General features: G+C 55.5%; 1 protein-coding gene across 13 annotated transcripts in view; it reads left to right on the top strand.

Moving 5' to 3' along the window:
- The window catches only part of LOC127032955 (uncharacterized), a 33752-nt gene extending 8636 nt beyond the window's left edge, over positions 1-25116 (top strand). For 3 of the 13 annotated variants that reach the window (XM_050920626.1, XM_050920624.1, XM_050920623.1), the window contains exons 3-5: positions 458-610; positions 789-931; positions 7351-12347. In XM_050920626.1, the coding sequence (XP_050776583.1) occupies positions 7407-8333 (927 nt within the window). In that variant the 5' untranslated portion in view covers positions 458-610; positions 789-931; positions 7351-7406 and the 3' untranslated portion in view covers positions 8334-12347. Of the gene's footprint in view, positions 1-457; positions 611-788; positions 932-7350; positions 12348-15435; positions 15652-16290; positions 16345-22822; positions 22902-23951 lie in introns of those variants that run through there. The other 10 variants (XR_007768980.1, XR_007768979.1, XR_007768981.1 and 7 more) reach the window with 10 other exon arrangements.
- The last annotated feature ends 298 nt before the right edge of the window (positions 25117-25414 follow it).

Here is a 25414-nt window from a genome sequence, read left to right as displayed (position 1 = left end):
GCCACGTTCAGCATCACCTCAAGACAGCTCTGAACGTTCAACGCGTTTCTGCCCCTCTTTCCGTGTTGTCGCCACGAACAGGCCTCAGCTGCAGGGCGGGACCAGGAGCAGGGAGTTCCTATTGCAGGCGAATGTCTTTGCTTCTCCGTGAGCCTTACACTTAGTTTGAGGAGTTGTGTGAGGGGTAAGAGTCTGGCTGAAGGGCTGTACCAGCTGTAGGACGAGCTAAATTAAGACCCCGGGCCTGTTCCGGCCGCCCGTTGGGCCCCAGTCCCGTTCTGGCTGCCCGCAGGATTGCCAACCCTCCGGATTGTCCTACAGACTCTAATGAAAGATGCAACAGAGAGTCCTGTGGCATCTTTAAGACTAACAGATGTATTGATATTAGTCTTAAAGGTGGTCTTAATTAGATGTATTAGTCTTAAAGGTGCCACAGGATCTCTGTTGCTTTTTACAGATCCAGACTAACATGGCTACCCCTCTGATACTTAATGAAAGATGATGTCACGTGATGAAACCTCCAGGAATATGTCCAACCAAAACCGACAACCCTACTTTGGACATAGGCTCTGGGACAGATCTTTGAAGGCCCTTAGGCATCAGAGCCCAAGTGAGTGGCCTGTTTAGTAACTCAAGGGGTGGGAGAAGCAAAGGACTTTGGACTCGGTGGCGAGTCAGTCACCGTGGAGGAGGCATGAGATGGGGAGAGCACAGGGGAGCTGGGAAGGATGGGGAGGAGGCGTCTAAATTCAGGGCCCTTCTCAGAACCATGTTCCCTTATGTTCCAGCTGGAAACACCAGTCCCAGGACGGAAGAGCACTTGGGGATGGAGGGACACGGCCTCTTTGCTGGGACCCTGCGTCCAAAGACAGAGGAGACGAAAAATTCCTCACACAGACCCAGCAGGCAGCTCCAGGAGCTTGAATTACAGGTGGGAGGCTCAGACAGGCTGTGGTGAGGGGGATTTGGGCACTGGGAACATCAGCAGTTGGGGACGCGCGGTGGCCATGAGAACCCCTGGGGTGAAGTTGGCAAGTGTCACGTGCTACCGAGACGGCTTCAGTTGAGGTGCAGAGGAGGCGCGGAAGATTGTGGTTACGTGTGAGGAAGAATCATCCTGTGCTTAGCCACCCAGGCAGGGACTCGAATCCTGGATAGTCCCACACACAGCTGTGCTGGTGCCCCTCAAACCCGACCCACAGCCCCAGCTAGCCCAGCCCTGCCCCTCCCAGCTCTGTCGGTGCCCCTCACTCCCAACCCGCAGCCCCTGCCAGCCCAGCCCTGGCCTCCCCCCACCCACAGCTGTGCCCATAGGTTGTGGGGATTCCCTATATGGAAGAGCTCCACCTAGCAGGTGTCACGGAGTGTGGGGGAGTCCGGCCCTGCACCCCTCTTCCTGGGACCCACAGTGACTCTCAGCCAGCCAGTAAAACAGAAGGTTTATTGGACAACAGGAACACAGGTTACAGCAGAGCTTGCAGGCACAGTCAGGACCCCTCCACCGAGTCCTTCTGGGCTTTCAGGGTGCTTGGATCCTAGCTAGGATCCCCTGAATTCCGCCCACACAGCCCCAAGCCCAAACTCAAACTGCTTCCCTCCTGCCACTCCCTTCCTTTGTCCCCTTCCCGGGCAAAGGTGTTGACCTTTCCCCTCCCTTACCTAGCTCAGGTTACAGGCCCTGGCATCGTCCATCCCCTAAAGTCCTCCCCTGCTCTCCCACTCCCCACACAGACAGTCCCTACTGCATCACATCTCTCCCCCCTTCGAGACTGAACTGAGCGGGGTCACTCTGCCCAGTGACCTGGGGAAGTTCAGGGCCCCCTCTCCGGGACAACGCATCCGCTGTCAGGTTGGCACTTCCTTTCACATGGACCACGTCCATGTCATAGTCCTGCAGGAGCAGGCTCCACCTCAGGAGCTTGGCGTTGGCTCCTTTCATCTGGTGCAGCCAGGTCAGGGGAGAGTGGTCGGTGTACACGGTGAAGTGTCGCCCAAAGAGATATGGCTCTAGTTTCTTAAGGGCCCACACCATGGCCAGGCATTCCTTCTCGATGGCTGCGTAGCTTTGTTCCCGGGGTAGCAGCTTCTTACTCAGGTACACGATGGGGTGTCTCTCCCCCTTTTCATCCTCCTGCATTAACACTGCCCCCAGTCCCGTGTCTGAGGCATCAGTGAACACCATAAAGGGTTTGTCAAAATCTGGGTTTGCCAGAACTGGGCCACTAACCAGAGCCTCCTTCAGCGCCCGGAAAGCCTCCTGGCACTGCTCAGTCCAGATCACCTTGTCTGGCTTCCCCTTTTTGCATAGTTCAGTGATGGGGCCGGCTATGGCACTAAAGTGGGGCACGAACCTTCGATAGTACCCCGCCATCCCAATAAAGGCCTGTACCTGCTTTTTGGTTTGGGGAGCAGGCCAGTCTCTGATCACCTCCACCTTGGCTGGTTCCGGCTTCAGGCAGCCGCTCCCCACCCGATGGCCCAGGTAAGATACTTCGGCCATCCCCACCTTGCACTTCTCAGCCTTTACGGTTAACCCAGCCTTTCGGAGTCGGTCTAGGACTTGTTTAACCTGGGACATGTGGTCCTCCCAGGTCTGGCTGAAGATGCAGATGTCGTCAATATACGCCACGGCAAAACTCTCCATCCCCCTCAGTAGCTGATCCACCAGGCGCTGGAAGGTGGCTGGCGCTCCCTTGAGGCCGAAGGGCAGGGTCAGAAACTCATAGAGCCCCAGAGGGGTGATAAAGGCCGATTTCAGCCTGGCATCTGCGTCCAGCGGCACTTGCCAGTAGCCTTTGGTAAGATCCATAGTGGTGAGGTACCGAGCACCTCCTAGCTTGTCTAGGAGCTCGTCAGGCCTGGGCATAGGGTAGGCATCAGATACGGTGATGGCATTGAGCTTTCGATAGTCCACACAGAACCGGATTGACCCATCCTTCTTGGGGACTAGCACCACTGGCGAGGCCCAAGGGCTGGAAGACGGCTGGATCACCCCCAAAGCCAGCATGTCCCTGACCTCTCTTTCAAGATCCTGGGCAGTTTTACCAGTGACCCGAAAAGGGGAGCATCTTATAGGGGGATGTGACCCAGTCTCCACCCGGTGGACAGTCAAATTAGTGCGTCCAGGCTGGTTGGAAAACAGCTGTCGGTACAGATGCAGCACCCCTCTGATCTCAGCGTGCTGGCCCGGGGTCAGTTGCTCAGAGAGGGGAATCGCCTCCAGGGGGGAACCAGCTTTTGTCCCAGGGAATAGATCCACTAAGGGGTCATCTCCCTGCCCCTCCCAATGTCCACACACGGCCAACACCACATTCCCCCTGTCATAGTATGGTTTCATCATGTTCACATGGTACACCCGACGGTGATGTGCCCGGTTTGACAGCTCCACCACATAGTTTACCTCATTCAGTTGCTTGATAACCTTGAAGGGCCCTTCCCAGGCGGCCTGGAGTTTGTTTCTCCTCACGGGGATAAGAACCATCACCTGATCCCCGGTGGCGAAGGTACGGGCTCGTGCTGTGCGGTCATACCAGACCTTCTGCCTCCTCTGGGCTCGGGCCAGATTCTCCCTGGCCAGGCCCATGAGCTCGGCCAGTCTTTCCCGGAAGGTCAGGACATACTCCACCACTGACTCTCCCTCGGGAGCGGCCTTCCCCTCCCATTCGTCCCTCATCAGGTCTAGGGGCCCCCTCACCTGCCTTCCATACAACAGTTCGAAAGGTGAAAACCCAGTAGATTCCTGGGGTACCTCCCTGTACGCAAACAGCAGGTGAGGTAAGTACTTGTCCCAATCTTGCGGATGCTGGTTCATAAATGTTTTTAGCATCATCTTCAGCGTCCCGTTGAACCTTTCTACCAGCCCGTTGGACTGGGGGTGATACGCTGAGGCCCAGTTGTGCTGGACCCCACATTTCTGCCATAAGGACCGGAGCAGGGCCGACATGAAGTTGGACCCCTGGTCCGTTAAGACCTCCTTGGGGAACCCCACCCGGCTGAAAATTGTCAGCAGCGCATCTGCCACTGTGTCTGCTTCGATAGAGGACAAGGCCACCGCCTCGGGGTAGCGAGTGGCAAAATCCACGACCACCAGGATGTATTTCTTCCCTGACCGGGTCGTCTTGCTGAGAGGTCCCACTATGTCCATGGTTACCTTCTGGAAAGGTTCTTCTATGATGGGTAAAGGCCTCAAAGCCGCTTTCCCCTTGTCCCGGGCCTTCCCCACCCTCTGGCAGGGGTCACAGGATTGGCAGTACTGTCGGACATGGGTAAAGACCCCAGGCCAGTAAAAGTTCTGTAGCAGCCTCTGTCTGGTGCGCCGGATTCCCTGGTGCCCTGCGAGAGGGATGTCCTGGGCCAGGTACAACAGCTTGTGACGGAACTTCTGGGGAACCACCAGCTGCCTCCTGATCCCCCATGACTCTACTTCCCCTGGGGGAGCCTATTCTCGGTACAGGAACCCCTTCTCCCACAGGAACCTCTCCTTGCAACCTCTCCTCATGGTCTGTACCGCACTAAGGTCAGCCCGGTCCCTGTGCTTCCGCAAGGAGGGATCTTTCTGCAACTCGGCCTGGAACTCAGCAGCTGGGACAGGAATGGGGACCGGCTCTCTCTTGCTGGCTGGGTCTGAGGCCGCAGCCTCTCTGCACCGTGCCCCTGGGCGTTCCCCGCTCCCTGAGTTAGGGGCCTGCACCTCAGGTCGAGTACCTTCCCCGTTGTCGGGGAGCAGTGCCATTTGCCGACTCTGACTACGAGTCACGACCAGGGCACTCTGGGTGTTACTAGGCCAGTCCTCAAGGTCCCCTCCCATTAACACGTCAGTGGGCAAATATTGGTGTACCCCCACATCCTTGGGGCCCTCCTTGGCCCCCCATTTCAGGTGTACCCTTGCCACGGGTACCTTGAATGGGGTCCCGCCCACGCCCATCAGGGTCAGGTAGGTGTCGGGCACCATCCGATCTGAGGCCACCACCTCGGGCCGGGCCAGCGTCACCTCTGCGCCCGTGTCCCAGTACCCAGTGACCTTCCTCCCATCCACTTCCAGGGAAACAATGCACTCTTTCCGGAGGGGCAGCCCCGCGCCCACCCGGTAAACCAAAAACCCGGAACCGGGAGCATCAACAGGTGGTATGTTGCCAACCCCCCTTTCCTGGGAACGTAGCCCCTCCTCCGATTGGGTTTTTACCCAGTCCACCCTCTGCGGGTTGGGTCTGCTTGGTCTGTCCCTGAGCTTGGGGCACTGGGCCCGTATGTGACCTCGTTGGCCACAGCGATAGCAGCCCATATCTCGTGGGTCCCCTTGAGTGGGTCGGAGGGACCTGCCGCTGGATGTTCCCCTTTTGGGGGGGTTCTCCATAGGCCCCCTTTGGGAGGTCCCATGTTGACTCTCTCTCTGCGTTGAGGCAGGCCTGCTCCTTCGAGACTCCTCCCTGCCATCCCCTGCCCGACTGTCCACAAATTGGTCGGCCAGCTGGCCTGCATGCTGCGGGTTCTCCGGCTTCTGGTCCATCAACCACAGCCTCAGGTCGGACGGGCACTGCTCGTACAGGTGCTCCAGTATGAATAGGTCAAGCAGGTTCTCTTTAGTTTGGGCCCCAGCTGTCCACTTGCGGGCATACCCCTGCGCCCAGTTGACCAGTTGTAGGTATGTAACCTCACGGGTTTTACGCTGGCTCCGGAACTTTTTCCGGTACATCTCAGGAGTCAGCCCAAACTCGCGGAGCAGGGCCTGTTTGAACAGTTCGTAGTCCCCTGCCTCCGCCCCTTTCAGTCGGCTGTACACCTCCACGGCTGTGGAGTCCAGTAAGGGGGTGAGAACTGCGATCCTGTCTGCAGGGTCAACCCTGTGCAGCTCGCAGGCATTCTCAAAGGCCGTCAGGAAGGTATCTATGTCCTCCCCCTCCTTACGCCGGGGCAGCAAGTGCTTATCAAAGCTCTTTGTAGGCTTGGGTCCCCCCTCACTCACCGCAGCCGGGGCCTCACTGCTCCTCAGCCGGGCCAGGTCCAGCTCATGTTTACGCTGTTTCTCCTTCTCCTCCCACTCACGCTGGCGCTGGTTCTCCTCATGTTTACGCTGGTTCTCCTCATGTTCACGCTGTTTCGCCTTCTCCTCCAGCTCTCGCCTCTTTAACTCGAGCTCCTCCCGTCTCAGCTCCCTTTCATATTCCAGCCGCATCCGCTCCACGGATGCTGAGCGTTGCCGGGAGGATCCCCTGCTGGGGGGTGAGCTTCGCCGTGGGGCTCCCCTGCTGGCCGGGGGTGTCACGGTGCCCTCGGTATACACTGGGCTCCTCCCCGCCCTTCCTCTACGCCTAGGAAGGGGGGGTCTCGGGAAGCCCTCGTCTGCCGGCTGACCACTCCCAGTGGGGACAGACACTGGTGCCTGCGCTGCATCTTCTCGGCTGCTTCCCTCAGAGACAGGGCTCCGTTCATTCATGCGGTCTCCCTGCTCCAGCTGGGAAATCAGCTGGTCCTTGCTGAGCCTCCCTGGGTGCAGCCCCCTCTGCTTACACAGCTCCACCAGGTCACACTTGCGCCGCTTGACATACATCTTCCTGCTGGCCACTCACAGGCCGGGGTGCTCGCCGCTCCCCACGGTTTCCAGGGGGACCCCTAGTGCACCAGCCCTTCTTGAGGTCACCACCTCTCTGCCAGGGTCGAGCTGCAGACTCCTCCGCCCCTGGGACCACTCGCTGCAATCCCCCGGGGGACCCTGTTACTGCAAAGTCCTTCTCACTGGGCACACACTCCCAGGGGTTAACCACCCCTTCGTTTTACTGCTCCCCGGTCACTTACTGCAGGAAGCGCCGTCCACGGGGTGCAGTATATCCCGCCGCTGCCACCAGTTGTCACGGAGTGTGGGGGAGTCCGGCCCTGCACCCCTCTTCCTGGGACCCACAGTGACTCTCAGCCAGCCAGTAAAACAGAAGGTTTATTGGACAACAGGAACACAGGTTACAGCAGAGCTTTCAGGCACAGTCAGGACCCCTCCACCGAGTCCTTCTGGGCTTTCAGGGTGCTTGGATCCCAGCTAGGATCCCCTGAATTCCGCCCACACAGCCCCAAGCCCAAACTCCAACTGCTTCCCTCCTGCCGCTCCCTTCCTTTGTTCCCCTTCCCGGGCAAAGGTGTTGACCTTTCCCCTCCCTTACCTAGCTCAGGTTACAGCCCTGGCATCGTCCATCCCCTAAAGTCCTCCCCTGCTCTCCCACTCCCCACACAGACAGTCCCTACTGCATCACAGCAGGCACCCACGATTACAAATCATGCTTAACTCACCGGGTCCAAGTTTTGTGACATTCACCGACCTCACTGCCCTCAAACTGAGACCCTTGTCCCTTGCGTTGTCTCCAGGTCTAAGGAATTGCAACAGAGCGTGAGCTGGGCCGTGAGGAACCGGGGAAACCAGAATGAACTTGGGGCTGAGAAGCTGCGTGAGGCTGATCTTTCACTTCCTGTGGGGAACCTGGAACATCCTGGCGCCCTGCATCCGAACTCAGATTTGGCCGGTATTCCTGTCCTTCACCAGGGGTTTGAAGGATGTGGTCAAGGGGGTCTGGAGACTGCTGTTGAGCCAAACACATCAGAAATTGGTGCTGTTACTGCTGCCTACAGCAATAGGGCTCGCGGTACTTTTCTTTCCCCATGGGACAGTGAATTATGAAGCTGGAGAACCAGAACCGTTAAGTGTCATCGACCTCCTAAGAGCACAGGGCAGACTGGAAGCCCAGGGGAAAATGACTGAGGACCTGAGAGCCTGCATGGACCTCACCCTGCAGGAATTCATGAGAGAACCCCCAAGCATACAGGACAACGCCCAGATGCTGATCCAGTGCAGAGGAACCGCGCTGGAATTTAAATCCGGAGATGGGAAACATGAGATCTACGTATATTACCTCAACGAGGAACCCCGGTATGACGTGAAAGAGCCAACCATGGACGTGTATCTATCCCGGCTGCGCTCCCACCCGGACCAGCTGAGTGTTGAGAACCTGCTGAAGGTGCAGAACCGGCTGGAGGCCGGGGGAAAGATGACTGAGGTGCTGAGACAATGCTTTGATCTCACCCTGGAGAGATTCCCCAAGGAGCCGGTGTGCCTGCAGCACAACGCCCGGCTGGTGATCAGCACCGTGGGAACGAGGATGGTCTTCCTCTCTGGAAAAGGGGAGAATGAAATCAACGTGTATCCCGACCACACAGGGCTCGTTCAGTACGTGGTCAAAGTGCCAGGATGGTGGGCCTGGGTAGCCAGGAATAAGGTGATCATAATTCTTGTTACAATCCCAGTCTTCATTTGCCAAATGATGATCTATCAGAAAATTAGGCAACGTCCTTAAAAAACACTTAGCTTTAGAACATTACGTCCACCAACCACTGAGTCCTCCGTCTCCAACCAGACAAATTTAGTGCTGCCAACTCTTGTGATTTAATCACAACTGTCACAATAGAAGGAGTTTTCCTGCCATTTATCAGCGAGCTGAGAATCTCAGCTTCCCTTCAAAGTACAAAGTAAGTTTCTAGCTCTTACGGTAGCTGAGAAAGCCATGGGAATGAGACGACTAGTGGCTCAATACTTAGAAATGGAATAAACAGAATCCAGCACAAATACAAAACGGGGAATGCCTGGCTAGGGGGAAGTATTTCAGAAAAGGATCTGGGCGTTATAGTGGATCACACATTGAATACAAGCCAACGACGTGATGTAGGTGCAAAAAACCCCTAATATTCTGGGGTGTATTAACAGGAGCGTCCAATGTAAGACACAGGAGATCATAGCCCTGCTGGGCACTGACAAGGTCTCAGCTGGAGTCCTGTGTCCAGTTCTGGGCACCGCACTAAAAGAAAGATGTGGATCAACTGGACAGAGTCCAGAGGAGAGCCACAAAAGTGACAGAAGGTTTGGAAAACCTGAGCTAGTGAAGCAAATGCCAAGAGGTCTGTTGATTTCAGGAGGTGCTGTAACAGCTCCAAATGCATATCACAAAAACATATACACATTATTCCCAAGGGCTAGTCATCTGGCGCCTGTATGCGACAAAATTCCTTGCCGTAGAAGCAATGGCCAGTCGTGCACCAAAAATCCAACACACCCTCTTCCGTTCTGAGCATGGTAATTATGTATTGACCAAGCGACAGGTGATGATTTGGGGACATACCTAGTTTCCGTGCAATCCACAGCTCCACACACGTGTTCCATTTTCTCTTTCGTACTGTTCCAGCTACTTCGCATGTACAATTAAAGGAAAAAAACCTTTACTTGAAAGAAACAAAAGAAACCTATACTGGGCAGAAAAGCGAAACCTGAAAGAGCATAAGTGAAAAGGACGGATTGATGCTACAAGGATGTGGATATAGATCGATATGAAGAGAATGTGAGATGTAGGTATGAAGACACAAAGAAGCATAAATGAATAATATGGAGGGTGCAATAAATGAGAGATAATGAAAGCCTGATACAGACAGAGAGGAAGAGAACAGCAGTGATCAGATAGATTGGTGTGGAGACGCTGTGATAGACTGATATGAAAACAGAGTGAAAGATTAGATACGTACGGAGAGAGGGACAATTTAAGAGATAGAGGGAGTTAGATATATAAAGATACAAAGAGAGTGTGACAGACAGAGCAGAGCATAGATACATGAGTACATATAAGGATGGTGTAAGTGACCAGGGCGTAGTCGGTCTGGCCTAGTGGTCACAGCTGGGCTGAGGTCTCCCCACCATGGACAGGAGTCACCAGGGCAGAGGTGGAAGAATTGCAAGGCCAGGTCCCATAAACAAGAGTCAGGGTGAGGCCGGCTACCAGGTTAGAATCCAGGGGGAAGAATTAGGGTCAAGTCAGGCTGGAGCTAGAGACCAAAGGTCGGGAGATGAGGCAAAGCCCAGCAGGCCACAAACTGTGCGGTTGCTCAAACCACTTCCTGGGCTTAATCCTGGCGTTAAGTAGGGGCCCTTGGCCAATCAGTGACCTGCTGTCACTCTGGGTCTCGTGGGCGGTATTTCCTGCAGTGCCTACTGTGCACACTGCTCCCTAACTGTGCTGTTACAGGGGCTCCTGATGGCAGTGTGGGACTATCAGCCTCCCCAAGCTCTGCAGATGTGGGTTCTGGTCCCTAAAAATGGAAGGAACTGGGAATAGCTGGGTACATGAGAATAGCTTAGGTTGTCTCTTTCCTCCATAAAAATTATTCCAGACCAACATAGGATGTAAAGCGGAATAACTACTCTAGAGTAATTCTGTGTGGGGATACTTATTCTGGAATAAGTCTCGTTTGTGTTTAACTTGTCCACTTTTCAAACTGGAACAGGACACGCTTATTCCCGAAAGCATCTGCCTATGGAGATATTCCAGAATAGGCAAATTGGATGCATATGTGTGAGGATGGATAGATGGGAGCGGATGGGTAGATAGTCAGGCATGCATGAAGATGGAGAGATTTCTATAGAGCATTAACAAACTTAGACAAAGACAAGCCAACGCCTAGTGCACCAATAACAGAAAGTGGGTGGATTATTTTGCTGCTCATTTTCTGAATCGTTAATACTAATGGTGAGATTATAGGCTTTAAGGGAAATGGCTAATGAATCGAACAACACAATCTTCCCTACTGATCCCAATAGCCTGAATACTGACTCACGAGCAGTCTTACGTGCTTCAGAAATTCATCCCGCTTCTCCGCTGTTCGCAGAGTCAAGGAGATCGGCAAACTGCTTAAAAATGCAGCTGTTGATTCTTCGCAATGTTGCTGGTCTCTGACGCAGAGCCAGCGAGTTATCACCAAGTACTGGTGGGATTTGGGAACCACAGTTTGGTAGGAGCTGTCAATCCAAGCAAGGAAGGAACCAGCCCCCGTCCCCCAATTAATAGAATAAGTGTGACACTTTAAATGAGGGCTCAGAGAAGAACAATAACACCCTCGTGCTAGGGGCAGCACCCACCAGCAAACTCCCACCCCACAGCCTGAGAGAAACCAGGAGGCTGTAACAATGAGACCCTGCTTTCTGGCGGTATGTTACGGGGAGTGCCTGTCCCCTTCTTAGCTGTGTCTGGTTAGTGAACAGGGCTGTCTGGTCTTAATGGGCAGCCTTCGCCGTTATCTGGGGCGGGGTCCTGGAACCAGGACTCCTGGGTTCTATCTCCAGCTCTAGGAGGGGAGAGGGGTCTAGTGGTTAGAGCCAGGGAGCTGGCCAAGGGAAGCCCTGACCAACCAGATGGCCTTTCTCTCTCTGTCTGCAACATAACTTTTGAAAACTGCCTCCGATCCACTCCCAAATCCCAGGGAACATTCTGGGCATGGAGGGCAGGACCCTGTTGATTCTGGTGAAAATCGGAGAATGGGAAAAGCCTGGATTTCCACTAAAATGAGGCCCACGGCACACCCCGCTAGCGGTGCCCGAAGAGGGAGGTCTTTGGCACCCTCTGCTGCTGTCAGCACAAATCGCTCACTAGATTTTGTGACCTTTGGGTGGGCTAGCTTGGTGGGGGTTTCAACCTTTTTTCATTTGCAGACCCCTAAAAAATCCCAAATGGAAGTGCAGACCCCTCTGGAAACCTTAGGCAGAGTCTGCTGGCCCCCAGGGATCTGCGGGCCACAGGTTACCACTAGGTTGGAGCTTACGCTGCCCTTCTCCTTGTCCCTAAAAACGCCTCCCATGGAAAAGCACCTGGGGACCCAGAATTCAGTCACTGAGGGTTTTGAGCAAGGATCACGCAGGGTCGGCCTCCCCGCATTCAAATCCAGACAAAGAACAAAAGGAAAGAACTTAATTCTTAAGTACTAACTTTATAAAGTCTTGTAATGAGAAAGAAACATAATAATCACTTAATTTTTCTACAACGTAATGTGGCCACTTTATAATCCACCTACATTATTGTCACTGTTCTACATGAACGTAAATAAAGAAACCAAATTGAATCTAGCCAGGTCAGTCCCCACAGAAACACAGAGAGAAGAAATTCAGGGTTCCCAGACCTTAGGTGGAGTTTACCTGAATCTCCGTCTTTGCTCACCAAAATCTATACTCTCGGCTGAGTCAAAAGCAAGGAAACATCATCTTCCCTCCTCTTGCTTGTAGAAATTTCCACCTGGAATCCAGACAGAGGCTTCCGCATCCTCTGCGGAAATCAGTTCACTAGTCAGCCCACCACACAGTTTAAGAAGATAGATTCAAAAAGCCTTGTTACTCGAAAAATGCAAAACCGAGGCCAGCAAAATCTCGACGACTGTTTCCCCCTCATCACGCTGAACGAAGAGACGAGTTCGTGACTCAAACTGGCTCATAGGATTTCGCTAACATAGTTTGCTATTTCACAACATTCAAAGCATCAAATTAAAATAAGAGAAATGAATTTTCCCTCCCAATTGCCCCTTTCTGTAACAAACACCGCCAGGGATTCCTTGGTGGAGAGTGAACACTAGCACTGACCTGCTGCAAAAATGCTTCAGAGCTGGGGGGAAACCCAGCCTGATTTCTCCTCCCGTGACTGGGTTTCTCCCGACCCAGCCCAGGGCACGTGGCCTTTTGCAAAGAAGCCACCCTGACGACTCGCCCTCCGTGGACTCTGACTCTGGCTACAGGGACCCCATAAATGACCACCCCCGACTCCAGACACATCTGGGGGTCGAGGGGCCCACCTCCAGCCAAGCTCCCCCAAGCTTGTCACCTGGTCTTCCCCACTCTGGGCAAGCCCCCCCCAATCCAGCTCCCTCGCCCCCACCTCTGCTGCCAAGCCCCCATCTGCCCACTCCAGCTGCCCCCCACCCCCCAGCCAAGCCCCCCAGCCAGTCCCCTCCCCCCAATTCTGGCCAACCCCTCCCCGAGCCAGACCCCTTACCCCACCCCCACTCCAGCCAAACTTCCCTCCCCCCCAAGCCAGGCCCCTCTGGCCCCCACTTTGGCCAAGCCCCCAGCCAGACCCAAATAAGGCCCCCAAATAGGAGAGACTCGCGCCATCTCTGTCTGGTCCCGGGTAAGAATTTTTAGCTCCTCATTGCTTCCCCGGCATCTCATAGGCCAGGTTCCTTCTTGGACAGGTCGCTGTGGCGTCTGGTTGCTCAGAGGCCCGGTCGCCGTGGCGCCTAGTTGCTTAGCGGCCCGGTCACCGTGGCGCCTGGTTGCTCAGCGGCCTGGTCGCCGTGGCGCCTGGTTGCTCAGAGGTCCAGTCGCCGTGGCGCCTGGTTGCTCAGAGGTCCAGTCGCCGTGGCGCCAGGATCTGTTGATAACTGGGGTGTTTAACACACACACACACCTGCCCTTGCACATCCCCTCTCAGAAGCTGAGGGGACCCTGAGGGGGGAACCCATTAAAAAGGGAGCAGAGGAGGAAGGAAGGAGACAGGAAGCCCGCAGTGAGGACCACTCGCTTCTTGTGAGCACCTACCACCGTATCCTCCATCAGCATCTCTAGCCCGGCCTCTGAGCTCCATCCTCAGCCCCCGGCGGGGCTGTCTCTTGAAGGATCCCTGCTCTGGGGTGGAGCAGCATCCCCGGGGCTTCCTCCCTGGCAAGCCTCGGCTGACCCCAGATCTCCCACCGAGCCACTGCTTCAGTTCGGCCCTATTTTGGGGTGTCCATGTCCAACCTAGGCTGATTCTCTTCTGGGTCTTCAGCTCCCTCTCCAGGCTCATTTAAACCCCCCTTCTCATCCAGCAGCTGGTACAGGGGGACCCTGGCCCGACCAGTGCTCTGGGTCCCAACCCGGGGACCCTACAAACAGCCACCACCCGCTGGGTCCCTTTTAACTCTTGCTGCTGCTGCTCTTGTTCCCTGGGGCACTTCCCCGCGATCCCAGCACCTTCACCCTTAGCTTGGGGCTGAAGTCCTGCTTGAGTCCCTGCAGCCAGCCAGGGGCACACTCCTTGCTCCTCTGGCTCCAGCCAGCAACTGAAACGTCCCTCGTTAGCAGCTCCTTTTATATGAGCCTGCTGGATTCTGATTGGCTGCTTCCTGCAGCCTCTCTCTGATTGGCTGCTCCCCGCAGCTGCTCTAGGCCACCTGGAGGACTCAATTCTACTGCTCTTTTCCTGGCATGTGGTGCGGTAGGACCTCCGAGCCTAACACACCCCATCACAAAGCTCTTGCATTTTTTTTGCCATTAACAAAAAGCAAGAAAGGGCATGCCCCTGATTTATTTTCTTTCTTTGATAGCCAATTTTTAACCATGAATCTTCAAAATCTGGGCTACCATAAGGACAACCCACTCCCCACCCCACACTCTCAAGAAATGAAAGTCATGAAAGCTCTGATCAGTAGAGAGTTATTGTGGTTTTTATTAAGCAAGTTGTTATAAGTGCAGAATAATTTTAAGAAGTAACAATCTGACGGGAAAAAGGGCTGGTATCATATTTGTAGGACAATTTTATTGTTAAAATTCTCCCATCATCAGCACACGTCATTGTTTCAAAGTCATATAAACCATGGTGCAGTTGCACAGGCAGCTAGATAAGATGTTTTCAAAATCATCCACACATTTTTCATTTCCTCTTAGCCTCCTGCAAACCAAGCAGAGCATGACAATATTCAGCAGATAATCTATTTCAAAGCTAAGTGGGTGTAAATATACGTACACATGCCAGTACAAGGATTTCAATAATAGGTAAATGGGTGCATAGAGTCAAAGCTGCAAGCAATTCTCTCAAAGATTTTAACAGGGCTAGCGTGGCTTAATTGTGTTTTCCTAACATGAGTCATTAAGAAGCATCCAGCGGCTTGGATGTTTCATGTTATGCTCCACCCTAAAAGCTGTCTTTGCCTCATTAAGATGGGATGTTAAAAGAATCTTAAAGTTGATCTTGAAGAATGTGCTCAGTAATCAGCTAGTTAAAACATCCAGCTGCAGCTCTGTCTGTCTGTCCAACCAGCTCCATCTGTCTATGCATCACTACTCGGGGATGTTGGTTCACCTAAACTTCTTATGGCAAGGTAAAAACTATCACCTTTGACATCACTAGGGGCTGGTCTACACTGGGGGGGATCGATCTAAGATACGCAACTTCAGCTACGTGAATAGCGTAGCTGAAGTCAAAGTATCTTAGATCGATTTACCTCTCTTCCTCACGGTGCGGGATCGACGTCCGCGGCTCCCCCTGTCGACTTCGCTACTGCCGTTTGGGTTGGTGGAGTTCCAGAGTCGACGGGAGCTAGTTCGGGGATAGATATATCACGTCTAGATGAGACGCGATATATCGATCCCCAAGAAATCGATCGCTACCCGCCGATACGGCGGGTAGTCTAGTCATACCCAAAGAGTTTACATTAAAATTGCTATTCGGGTGTAAAAACACACTTTTTTCCAGTGAAAGCTCGTAACAGAAGGTAATTAACTTGGGTTCGTTCAACATGAGTGAATAACACACCTCTTTCTTCTACTTGAATAATGGGTAACTCACTTTAACAACTGAAAATGTGTCAATCTCAAAATTCATTTTTGGTTTTCAGGCAAAGGTGACTGAGAAAACAAAACAAAATCTTGGACCAACCCGAATCATGGAGCTAATGTAGACCTGTCCTGTTTTAGATGTAGAGGTCACAATTTCATTCTGCACTGCATCACACTATGGTGACCAAAAACAAATGGAAAATGAAAACTGAAAGAAAGTGTGTTTGTGTGTGTTTTTAAGTTCATGTACAATTAATTTCCTACAAATTCCTCAAAAAAAAAAGTTTTGGGAAAAATCTTTTGGATTCTGTGAAAAAAATATTTGTCGAGGTTAGAAAAAAAGTTTCTCTATAAAAAACTTCAACCATCTCTACACGTGGAGCTGGAGGATGTGAAGGAATCCTTGGAAAAGTGTTGGTTTCTCCTTTAGTCCCAGTCTTGCCAAGCCCAAGTGATCAAAAATCACGAATCAGGACCCAGAAAGCAGGAGACTGGCTTAAAAATGGTGAGATTTTAAACAACAACAACAACAACAACAACACATGTTTCATCCAGCTCATTTACTGCCTGGTTTTGCAATTTTCAGCATCACTTTTCTGGCTTTTCCACGCAACCTCCATTTTTAAAAAAATGAAAGCTGAGATTCTCAGGAAATCACTTGACTCTTGGAGCTGGGGGCTTTGAGCATAACACAAAATATGGCAATGAAATGGAGAAAGTTGGTGACACTAGATCCAGCTAAGATACTCTCAGGTTGAATCCTGCTCTGAAGGGCAAAGCCTCTTGGCAAATTCCAATTTTCTTTTCTTTTCCTCCTCACTTTCTCGGCGGGCGGTTGGTTTTGGGCATTTTGACGTCATGCGTGAATTCCCCGTTCATGGAGAAGACGGTGATTGTAATCTCCCCTTTCCCAGACTTGAACATCATCCTGCCTCTGGTGGTATCGAGCAACATCAGCGCATTCTCCTGAACACGCTTAGGTGCCTCTTCCAACGCTTCCAGAGCATATTCAAAACAGCCCCTCAGCTCCTGCGTCATCACCCCAAAGGACTCCAACTTGTTGCGAGCCCTCACTACACTCGAGACGCTCAGAGGTGCAGGGCGGGTGCCGAGTCGTGCCAGGTAAACCTCCCCTGTGGGCTCGTTGACGGTGTAGACCGGTTTCCCATCACTGTAGGACACGCTGATCTCACATTCGCCCTTCCCAGAGATGAACGGCAGATTTCTCCTGCTGCAATGGATCACCAGCTTCGCGTTCTCCTGCACACACGCGGGCTCCTTCCGGAAGCCCCAGATGGTGCAGTCAAAGCAGGTTTTCAGACTCTTCGGTGTCTCCTCCCATAAATCCAGGCTCCTCCGGGCTCCTTCCAGGTTTGCGAGGCTCAGGACCCTCAGGCCAGCTGATATCCTCCCTAGAAAGATATTCAAGCTATGCGAGGTGACATTATAGCTGGGTTTCCCAGAGCCCTGTTTATACGAGACATTAATTTCGCATACTCCTCGGCCGGACACAAACACCAGCGATTTCCCGTTCCAGTGGAGCGTCATCTTGGCGTTGTTCTTCACGCAGTCGGGCTCCTTGGCGAAATGCTCCTCCGCACACTGGAAGATCTTGTCAAGCGATTCGCTCATCATGTCGCTGGACTCCATTTCCCTCCTCACCTCCCGCAGGCTACCAGTGCTCAGCTGATGGGTCTTGCCCAACTGAGAACCCATGCTGGCCCCGTCTTAATTGACTCAGACTCTGGCTCACTAACCGAGAGGATCCCACCTTGCTGCAGCTGGGCCTGAAAACAAAAACAAAATCAACCCGTCATTGAACAATTCATTTATGGCCAAGTGATGTTGCAGGACTTGCAAAGCGACTTCCCAGAGAACGAGTTGAGTTTGAATTCCTGCCACTTCAGAGTTTACTGAAGAACCCAGAGCTGCAGGAGACAGACTTCGGTTATATGTTCTGGGGAGGGAAATCGTCCCTGCTTACGACAGCTCAGAAATGGAGCACTAGGGTGAGCGTGTTAACAAGAATGGAGCTGGCAGTGGCAGAGCTGGGAGGGGCACCTCGAGCTGGGATAGCAGGAGGGCTGCCGTTCTGGATTGAGGGGCACCAGCAGAGATGTGGGGTGGAAGTCGAGGGCTCAGGTGGGACTACAGGCCAAAACCTTTAACCATACGGAATTGCAACGCAGTTAAAAAGAATAGAAATGATATTTCTCTTGTCCTTAAGGAGGCTGAGTCTCCCCTTGCCTCACATGGTCGTTATTCTGGTGTCAATATGAGTTTTCACCAGATCAGGATTCTCCACTTGCTCTTGAGAGCTGATACCTAATTTGCACAGGCTTTGTGCGAGTGCCAATAACACAAGGTGGCAGGAAACAATTACCCAAAGTTGGAGGACAGCAGCTGGGACACGGGCATGCATGATCATTACGAATGGCCCGTGGGAATATACAGTTTACCTCTCTCCATCCTGAGAACTGACTATTCATTCCTACCCTTTGCTTCCTGTCTTTGAACCAGTTACTGACCCAGGAGAGGACCTTCCCTCTTGTCCCATGACAGCTCACATGACACGAGCACCCATCATGAGCGGGGGTTGTTCGCTGCCTGGGGATTGCAAGCTCAGTGTGGACGTGCGCTTTGCTTCTTCAGCAACCGAGGGAAGGGGAAGTGAACCCTAGTAGCAAGGCTGCTGGGTGCTGGGTCTTTCGTAAGCACTGGAGTGCAACACACGTTTATTTCAGACCAAAGAGACCAGCAGGGAAAACAGAATTCATGGAGTCAGGAGAGGCACACGCATGTCAGCTTTGCCTGGGAGATCGGCTCACATCCCATCCGCTTCCCAGGTACAAGGGAATCCAGCTCTGTAATACCCTGGGTGCACGTTTCTTAAGTGATGATCCTGGATCTTTAAAACTTTGCCATCAACTTCTGGGTCAGGACAACAGAGGCAAAGCCTGCAGCTGTATCTCCACTGCTTCGATGAGCAGTACCTCCCCCACACACACCACAACACACCTTAAAGGATCCAAGAGTCCCACACCTGCCTACCACAAAACCTGCAGTACCTCGGCCAGGGCATGCAATGCCCCAACCACCAGACAATCACCGCACTCTCGAGTGAACTCACAGAGGGTAAAAGACAAAAACAACATCACCCGGGGGGTGAACGCTCTTCACAAAGCGATCGATTCATCTGTGATCTCTTCGTCACCCCCAAAGCCATGGGAGGTGTTTGAAAACTCCCTTTTGGAGGAGGCGAGTCTCTCTAGCCCTGCTCCTCCCACCCAAGCCCCCCCTCCACCAGAGCCTGGAGGCCCCACCCTCATGGCCGGAGGAGCCCTGGCCAAACCGCCCTGACCCCCGGGTCGCCAGACGACCCCAAGCACCGCCCTAAACCAAGGCCACCCACTGGCTTGAGTCACCCTGGCCTGCCGGCCAGCCCAAACCACCAGCCATCTGAGCCCCAAGCTCTCGGCTGCCGGCCCAAGCCGAGCCCCCGCTGGCTTCGGGGGAGAGGGGGATCATGGGTGGGGCCACGACCTGGGTTAGGGGAGTTTTAAGCCTGCCCTGGCCTGTGATACCCACCGCCCGTGATTGAAGAAACGCCCTCACAACACGGAGGCTTAACCAGCTTTGTAAGAAGTTCAGACTCTCTGGTTCCCATCTCCAGACCCAGAGCAGGGCTGGGTGTGGCTCGAAAGTGCTTGTTTCTCTCCCCCACAGAGCTTGGTCCAATACAAGATATTACCTCACCTACCTTGTCTCTTTCAGGAGCACACGAGTGAAGTTTGGCTCCCTGCTGTAGAAGACGGTTCTTCACTTCAAGCTCTCGGGGTACATCAGCCTCGCTCTGGAGGTTACCGACTGGATCCCTGCCATCGACCAAGACAGCAGCTGTTAGCTTCGAGGATTTGGCTCCCTGATTTGACGTTTTAAGGAGGGAATCATCAATGACCATACATTTTGCAAGACGTATATGCCTGTTCCACCGGGAAATGCACCTCAGGTCAGCTGGAAGCAGAATCGAGAAGGAAAGACAAAGACCGAGAAAGCAAGAAATCTCACTACTCACCCAGCCAGGGACGATCCGAAGAGACGAGACACGCTCTGCGCTTTCCCTCTCTTCCCAGAATCACAGACAGCGGAGAAGATTTAGCTGCACCCAGAACACATGACATTTACTTTTAGTTTCCGAATGATGCACACATTTGTACACTGCTTGCAGCAGCGATTTTGTCTCTTGAGGTTTTACGGCCAGGAGAGAGGAAAAGAAAAGCCAGTTCCTGAAATGTCCGTGGGCTCAGGAATGAACTCTGACGTTGCTGTAACTCCAGAGCAGGGCTTCTCACAACACATTTTTGGTGGCCTCTGGGGGAGGCAGCAGGGCCAGGGGCAACAGGGGGGTGAATGGAGATGGGGGGGAGGTAGCGGGGCCAGGGGGAAGGGTGGAGGTGTGGGAGAGGCAGGAGGGTCAGGGGGATGGATGGAGGTGTGGGGGAGGCAGCGGGGCCAGGGGTGACAGGTGGATGGATGGAGGTGTGGGGGAGGCAGTGGGGCCAGGGGTGACGGGGGGACGGATGGAGGTGTGGGGGAGGCAGTGGGGCCAAGGGTGACAGGGGGATGGATGGAGGTGTGGGGGAAGCAGTGGGGCCAGGGGTGACAGGTGGATGGATGGAGGTGTGGGGGAGGCAGTGGGGCCAAGGGCGACGGGGGGATGGATGGAGATCTGGGGCAGGCAGCGGGGTCAGGGGTGATGGGGTAGGGGAGTCAGAAGAGGCAGAAGGGAGCTGGAGCCCGAAGCCCCACGGCCAGGAGACAGGACCCAGGGCCAGAGCCAGAAGCCCCACAGCCAGGAGACAGGACCTAGGGCCAGAGCCTGAAGCCCCACGGCCAGGAGACAGGACCCAGGGCCAGAGCCCGAAGCCCCACGGCCAGGAGACAGGGCCCAGGGCCAGAGCCTGAAGCCCCACGGCCAGGAGACAGGACCCAGGGCCAGAGCCTGAAGCCCCACGGCCAGGAGACAGGACCCATGGCCAGAGCCCGAAGCCCTGCGGCCAGGGCCTGAAACCATCACTTTGCCCAGGTTCGCCAGGCTCAGCACCAAGATCCCGCTGGGCGACGTCTCTGCTGGGGAAGCTGCATTCAATAGTGGGGCACCCCCTGGATGTAGGAGACCTCGATGTTGTTCTTGCCCTGGCCCGAGAAGAACACCAGCTCCTGCCCCTCGCAGTGGATCACCAGCCGGGTCTTCTCCTGTAGGTAGCCGACCTCCCGGCTGAACGTCAGCAGCACGTGGTCCAGACACTCCTGCATGGGGCGAGAAAGGCCACCCAGAGATGCCAACTGATCTGCACCGTGGCGATGTTCTCCATGCTCAGCACCCCCGGGCGGGTGGAAATCGAGGCACAGGGATCCATTGGTCCCTCGCACTGGTTCCAGGTGCTGCTGGCTGATGGGAATGGATGGGAACTTGGTAACAAACTCACAAGCTCTGAAAGTGGGAGAGGAAACAGGTCATGGGGTCTGAGATCTCCCTTTGAGGCACAGCTGAGATGAGTGTGTGGAGGACTCAGCCTCGCTGGGGGAATGGAGCTGGTGGAAAATGAATTGTTGGGTCTGATTTCACCAGTAATTCCGCTGGAGCAATTCCACTGGCTTCTGGATTTACACCAGAGTCACTGAGATCCAAATCTGGTCCTGAGCTGTATCCCTAGGACACCTGGGTTCTAACCCAGCTTTGGAAGGGCAGTGGGGCCTGGTGGGTTAGGGCAGGGGGGCAGGGGGCTGGGAGAATCAGGAGTCCTGGACTGGGTTAGCACTTGGCTACACTCAGGGCCGGTGCAAGGAAGTTTCGCGCCCTGGGTGAAACTGCCACCTTGCACCCCCCCAAGCCCTGTGGCAGCTCCGCCCTGAGGTGCCCCCTCCCGTAGCAGCACCCCCCTTCCCTGAGGTGCCCCCCCCCGTGGCAGCTCCCCCCCCAGCTCACCTCTGCTCCAGAAGCCCTGCTGTCGGCCGTCGCGGGGCTCGTGCCACGTGTGCTAAGTGAAGCTGCGGAGCTCTGCCAGGCCCCCGGCGCCCCCGCCGGCAATGAGAAGAATCGCGTGGGACGGAGAGGCTGCTGCGCTGGGAGGGAGAGGGAATCTGAGCCACCGGCAACCCATGGGTCCCCGTGGACTCCGCTTCCACCTCTCGCCCCGGTGGAGTTCCAGAGCCGACGGCCAAGCGATTGGGGACCAATTTTATCCCGTCTACACTAGACGTGAGAAATGGCTCCCGATGGATAGATCACTACCCGCCCATCCGGCGGGTAATGTAGACGTACCCTTAGGTAGACTCCACACCTCCCAGCAGGGACTCCTCTGTCCTCACCCCTCCTTCCGCTCATGGCTGTCTGGCATCCAGCAAGTTCAGTCCAGTTCAGGGCGGCCCCCAGGGTAAGAACAGAAAAGAGAACAACGTTTCCCCGCCCCGCATTCAAATCTCCGTGTTGGATTAAACCTGATAGCAAAACCATCTAAAACACAGGTCAGAGAAAGAGTCTCTGTCCACCCTGGCATAATGCTGAACATTATCCCGCCGTACAAGGCTTGGTTTAAAAGTCAGAAAACCGGCAGAACTGGGTGGGGGGCAGGGCTGGGCTAGCAGGGGCTGCGGGTTGGGAGTGAGGGGCACCGGCAGAGCTGGGCTAGCAGGGGCTGCGGGTCGGGAGTGAGGGGCACCGGCAGGGCTGGACTAGCAGGGGCTGCTGGTCGGGAGTGAGGGGCATCGGCAGGGCTGGGGGAGCCCAGGATATAACCTGCACAATCCCACGTTAAGGTTAATACACGGAACGACGCAGTTAAAATATCAGTGTCCAGATATTTTGGTCCATCCCCTGTAACAAGTTCCAGAACAGGAATGAGTGTCGCTTGTGACCCGACCCCAGCCGAAGCCGATCACTTGGGCAAACCCAGCGGGGTCTGCGGGCTCCTGGGCAGAGGGGGTGCGTTCATGTACCGTAAATACAGCCTGGGCCTGAAGCTTTCCCCCTCCCCGGCTCCCTGTCCCGGGAAAGCTCGTTCACCCCCCTCAGCAGGGCTCTGGTCCAGCCTTTCAGGGCCTTTGGCTCTCAAACTTTTGAGGGGCTGCGGTTTGTGGGGAATTTGAAAGCAGGCGGGGGGGGTCGTTTTCCAGATCAGATCAAAACTGGATTAGGAAAAAAGCCAGATCTCCTGTGAATGGAAAATCGCAGGGGAGCCAGATGGAGCTGGGAGTCTGGGACATCCCCCCCGGGAAAGGGGGCAGGGCCCCCTGGGCAGGTGGCGATGAGAGGGAGACACAGATCACAAGGGGGAGAGGATGGACAGACCAGAACCAGCTGCCTCCTGCCCCCCCTCCCCATCTCTGGCTCCAGAGGAAGAAATGAAACTGAAACTAACAGGAGACGTGGCGGGGGGGCGGGAATTTTAATTCCTCCTGCAGCAGAGCCAGAGCCAGAGAAGCAAGTTGTGCTGAGAGAACAGCAGACACTGGAAGTGCTGGGGTAGGAATATCACTGACCCCCCCCCACCTCAGATCCACTGGTGCCCCTCACTCCCAACTGCAGCCCAGGCAGAGCTGGGGGGAGCCGGGGCTGGGCTAGCAGGGGCTGTGGGGCAGGGGTGAGAGGCACTGTCAGGGTTGAGGGGGACAGGGCTGGGCTAGCAGTGGGCTATGGGGCAGGAGTGAGGGGCACCAGCAGGGCTGGGGGGCACCGGCAGGGCTGAGGGGGCAGGGCTGGGCTAGCAAGGAGCTGTGGGGCAGGAGTGAGGGGCACTGTCAGGGCTGGGGGGGGCAGGGCTGGGCTAGCAGTGGGCTGTGGGGCAGGAGTGAGGGGCACCAGCAGGGCTGGGGGGGCAGGGCTGGGCTAGCAGTGGGCTGTGGGGCAGGAGTGAGGGGCACTGTCAGGGCTGGGGGGGGCAGGGCTGGGCTAGCAGTGGGCTGTGGGGCAGGAGTGAGGGGCACCAGCAGGGCTGAGGGGGCAGGGCTGGGCTAGCAGGGAGCTGTGGGTCGGGAGTGAGGGGCACCGGCAGGGCTGAGGGGGCAGGGCTGGGCTAGCAGGGGGCTGTGGGGCAGGAGTGAGGGGCACCGGCAGGTCTGAGGGGCAGGGCTGGGCTAGCAGTGGGCTGTGGGGCAGGAGTGAGGGGCACCAGCAGGGCTGGGGGGGCAGGGCTGGGCTAGCAGTGGGCTGTGGGGCAGGAGTGAGGGGCACCAGCAGGGCTGAGGGGGCAGGGCTGGGCTAGCAGGGGGCTGTGGGGCAGGAGTGAGGGGCACCGGCAGGACTGGGGGGGCAGGGCTGGGCTAGCAGTGGGCTGTGGGGCAGGAGTGAGGGGCACCAGCAGGGCTGGGGGGGCAGGGCTGGGCTAGCAGTGGGCTGTGGGGCAGGAGTGAGGGGCACCGGCAGGACTGGGGGGGCAGGGCTGGGCTAGCAGGGGGCTGTGGGGCAGGAGTGAGGGGCACCGGCAGGTCTGGGGGGCAGGGCTGGGCTAGCAGTGGGCTGTGGGGCAGAAGTGAGGGGCACCTGAACTGATCTAGTCTCCTCCCCGTTCCTTAGGGCTCAGGCCGTGGCCAGGCCATGCTGAGTTGGTCATCCGGACACTGAGTTGCATTGACCCCTCACCCAGCCAGCTGTGGGGCAGGGACTGGAGGTCCATGGCTCATCCACTGACCATCAGCTACAGCTGGGCCATTAACTGGCTCCTCCGGTGGCCCCTGGACTGGGTCAGGAGGCAGATGGGCCACCTGTTGCGAAAGTGTCTCATGGTGGCCTTGGCCATGATGCTGGTCTCCATTGTCCTTTGCATCCTTGCTCCCATGCTGCACCAGGAGACGCTGGGCCTCTCCCTCCCGAGCGCCGGGGACCCCACGGCTCTGATGATCCGTCCGCCGAACCTCCCCAAGGGTGTCCTCACCCTCCTCCGGGACGCCCTGCTCCACATCGCTGCCCTGCTGTCCTTCCGGGAGCCTCTGACCATCGCCAACCTCCTGAGGCACCGGGACCGGCTGCAGGGCCTGGACGAGGCGAGCAGCGAGCTCTGGGCCTGTATCGATCGGGCCGTGGAGGAGTTCAGCAAGGAGCCACCAGCGGTCCAGGCAAACGCCCGGCTGAGCATCCAGTGTGCGGGGCGAGCACTGGAGTTCCTCTCCGGCCAGGGGGACTGCGAGATCTCGGTCTATCTCCTCCACCACCGCATCCGGTACAGCGTGGAGGTGCGGACGGCCGAGCTGTACCTGGCCAGGCTGGCTGTGCGCCCGGAGCCGCTGAGCGTGGACGAGCTGCTGACGGTGCGGCACCGGCTCCAGGCATGGGGGGCGCTGACCGAGGAGCTCAGAGGCTGCCTGGATTTCGCGGTGCAGAAATTCACGGAGGAGCCGTTCTGCATCCAGGACGACGCCAGGATGGTGGTGGACTGCGCTGGGCAGGCACTAAGGTTCTCTGCGGGGGCTGGGGGGAACCAGATCAACGTCTACGACGACCGGGACGGCCACGTCCACTACCGCATCCGGGCATCGGGGCTGTGGGCCCGCACCGTGCGGTTCCTCAACGGCAACTAGCCCCACCACGCCCTGAACATCGGCCCCCTGTGGTGAAGGCCAGGGCCGGCTCTGGCTTTTTTGTCACCCCAAGCAAAAAAAAAGGGGGGGAGGGGGCTGCCGGAGTGGCAAAGCAGGGGAAAAAAACAAAACAAAAACAGCACGGCCAGAGTGGCAAAGCAGGGAGGGGAACATAGAGTGGCCAGAGTGGCAAAGTGGGGGTGGGGGGAGAAATCTGTTAGGAAAATACCACAGCAGGGCACAGATTATTCAACAAGTTCTCAGAAGATATTGGAGACAATTTTTTTATTCCAGAAGGTGGAGAAAGCTACTAGAGGAGAGGCTGTTCTAGATTTGATTGTGACAAATAGGGAGGAACCGGTTGAGAATTTGAAAGTGGAAGGCAGCTGGAGTGAAAGTGATCAGGAAATGATCGACGGGGACAGGTGAGCAAAGCCCACAGGTAAATGGGGAACATGAAGA

The sequence above is a fragment of the Gopherus flavomarginatus genome, chromosome 12 (assembly GCF_025201925.1).
Source record: "Gopherus flavomarginatus isolate rGopFla2 chromosome 12, rGopFla2.mat.asm, whole genome shotgun sequence".
In the NCBI taxonomy this organism is placed as follows: Eukaryota; Metazoa; Chordata; order Testudines; family Testudinidae; genus Gopherus; species Gopherus flavomarginatus.
Note: the sequence above shows the minus strand (reverse complement) of the source record. Positions and strands in the feature narration are given on the sequence as shown.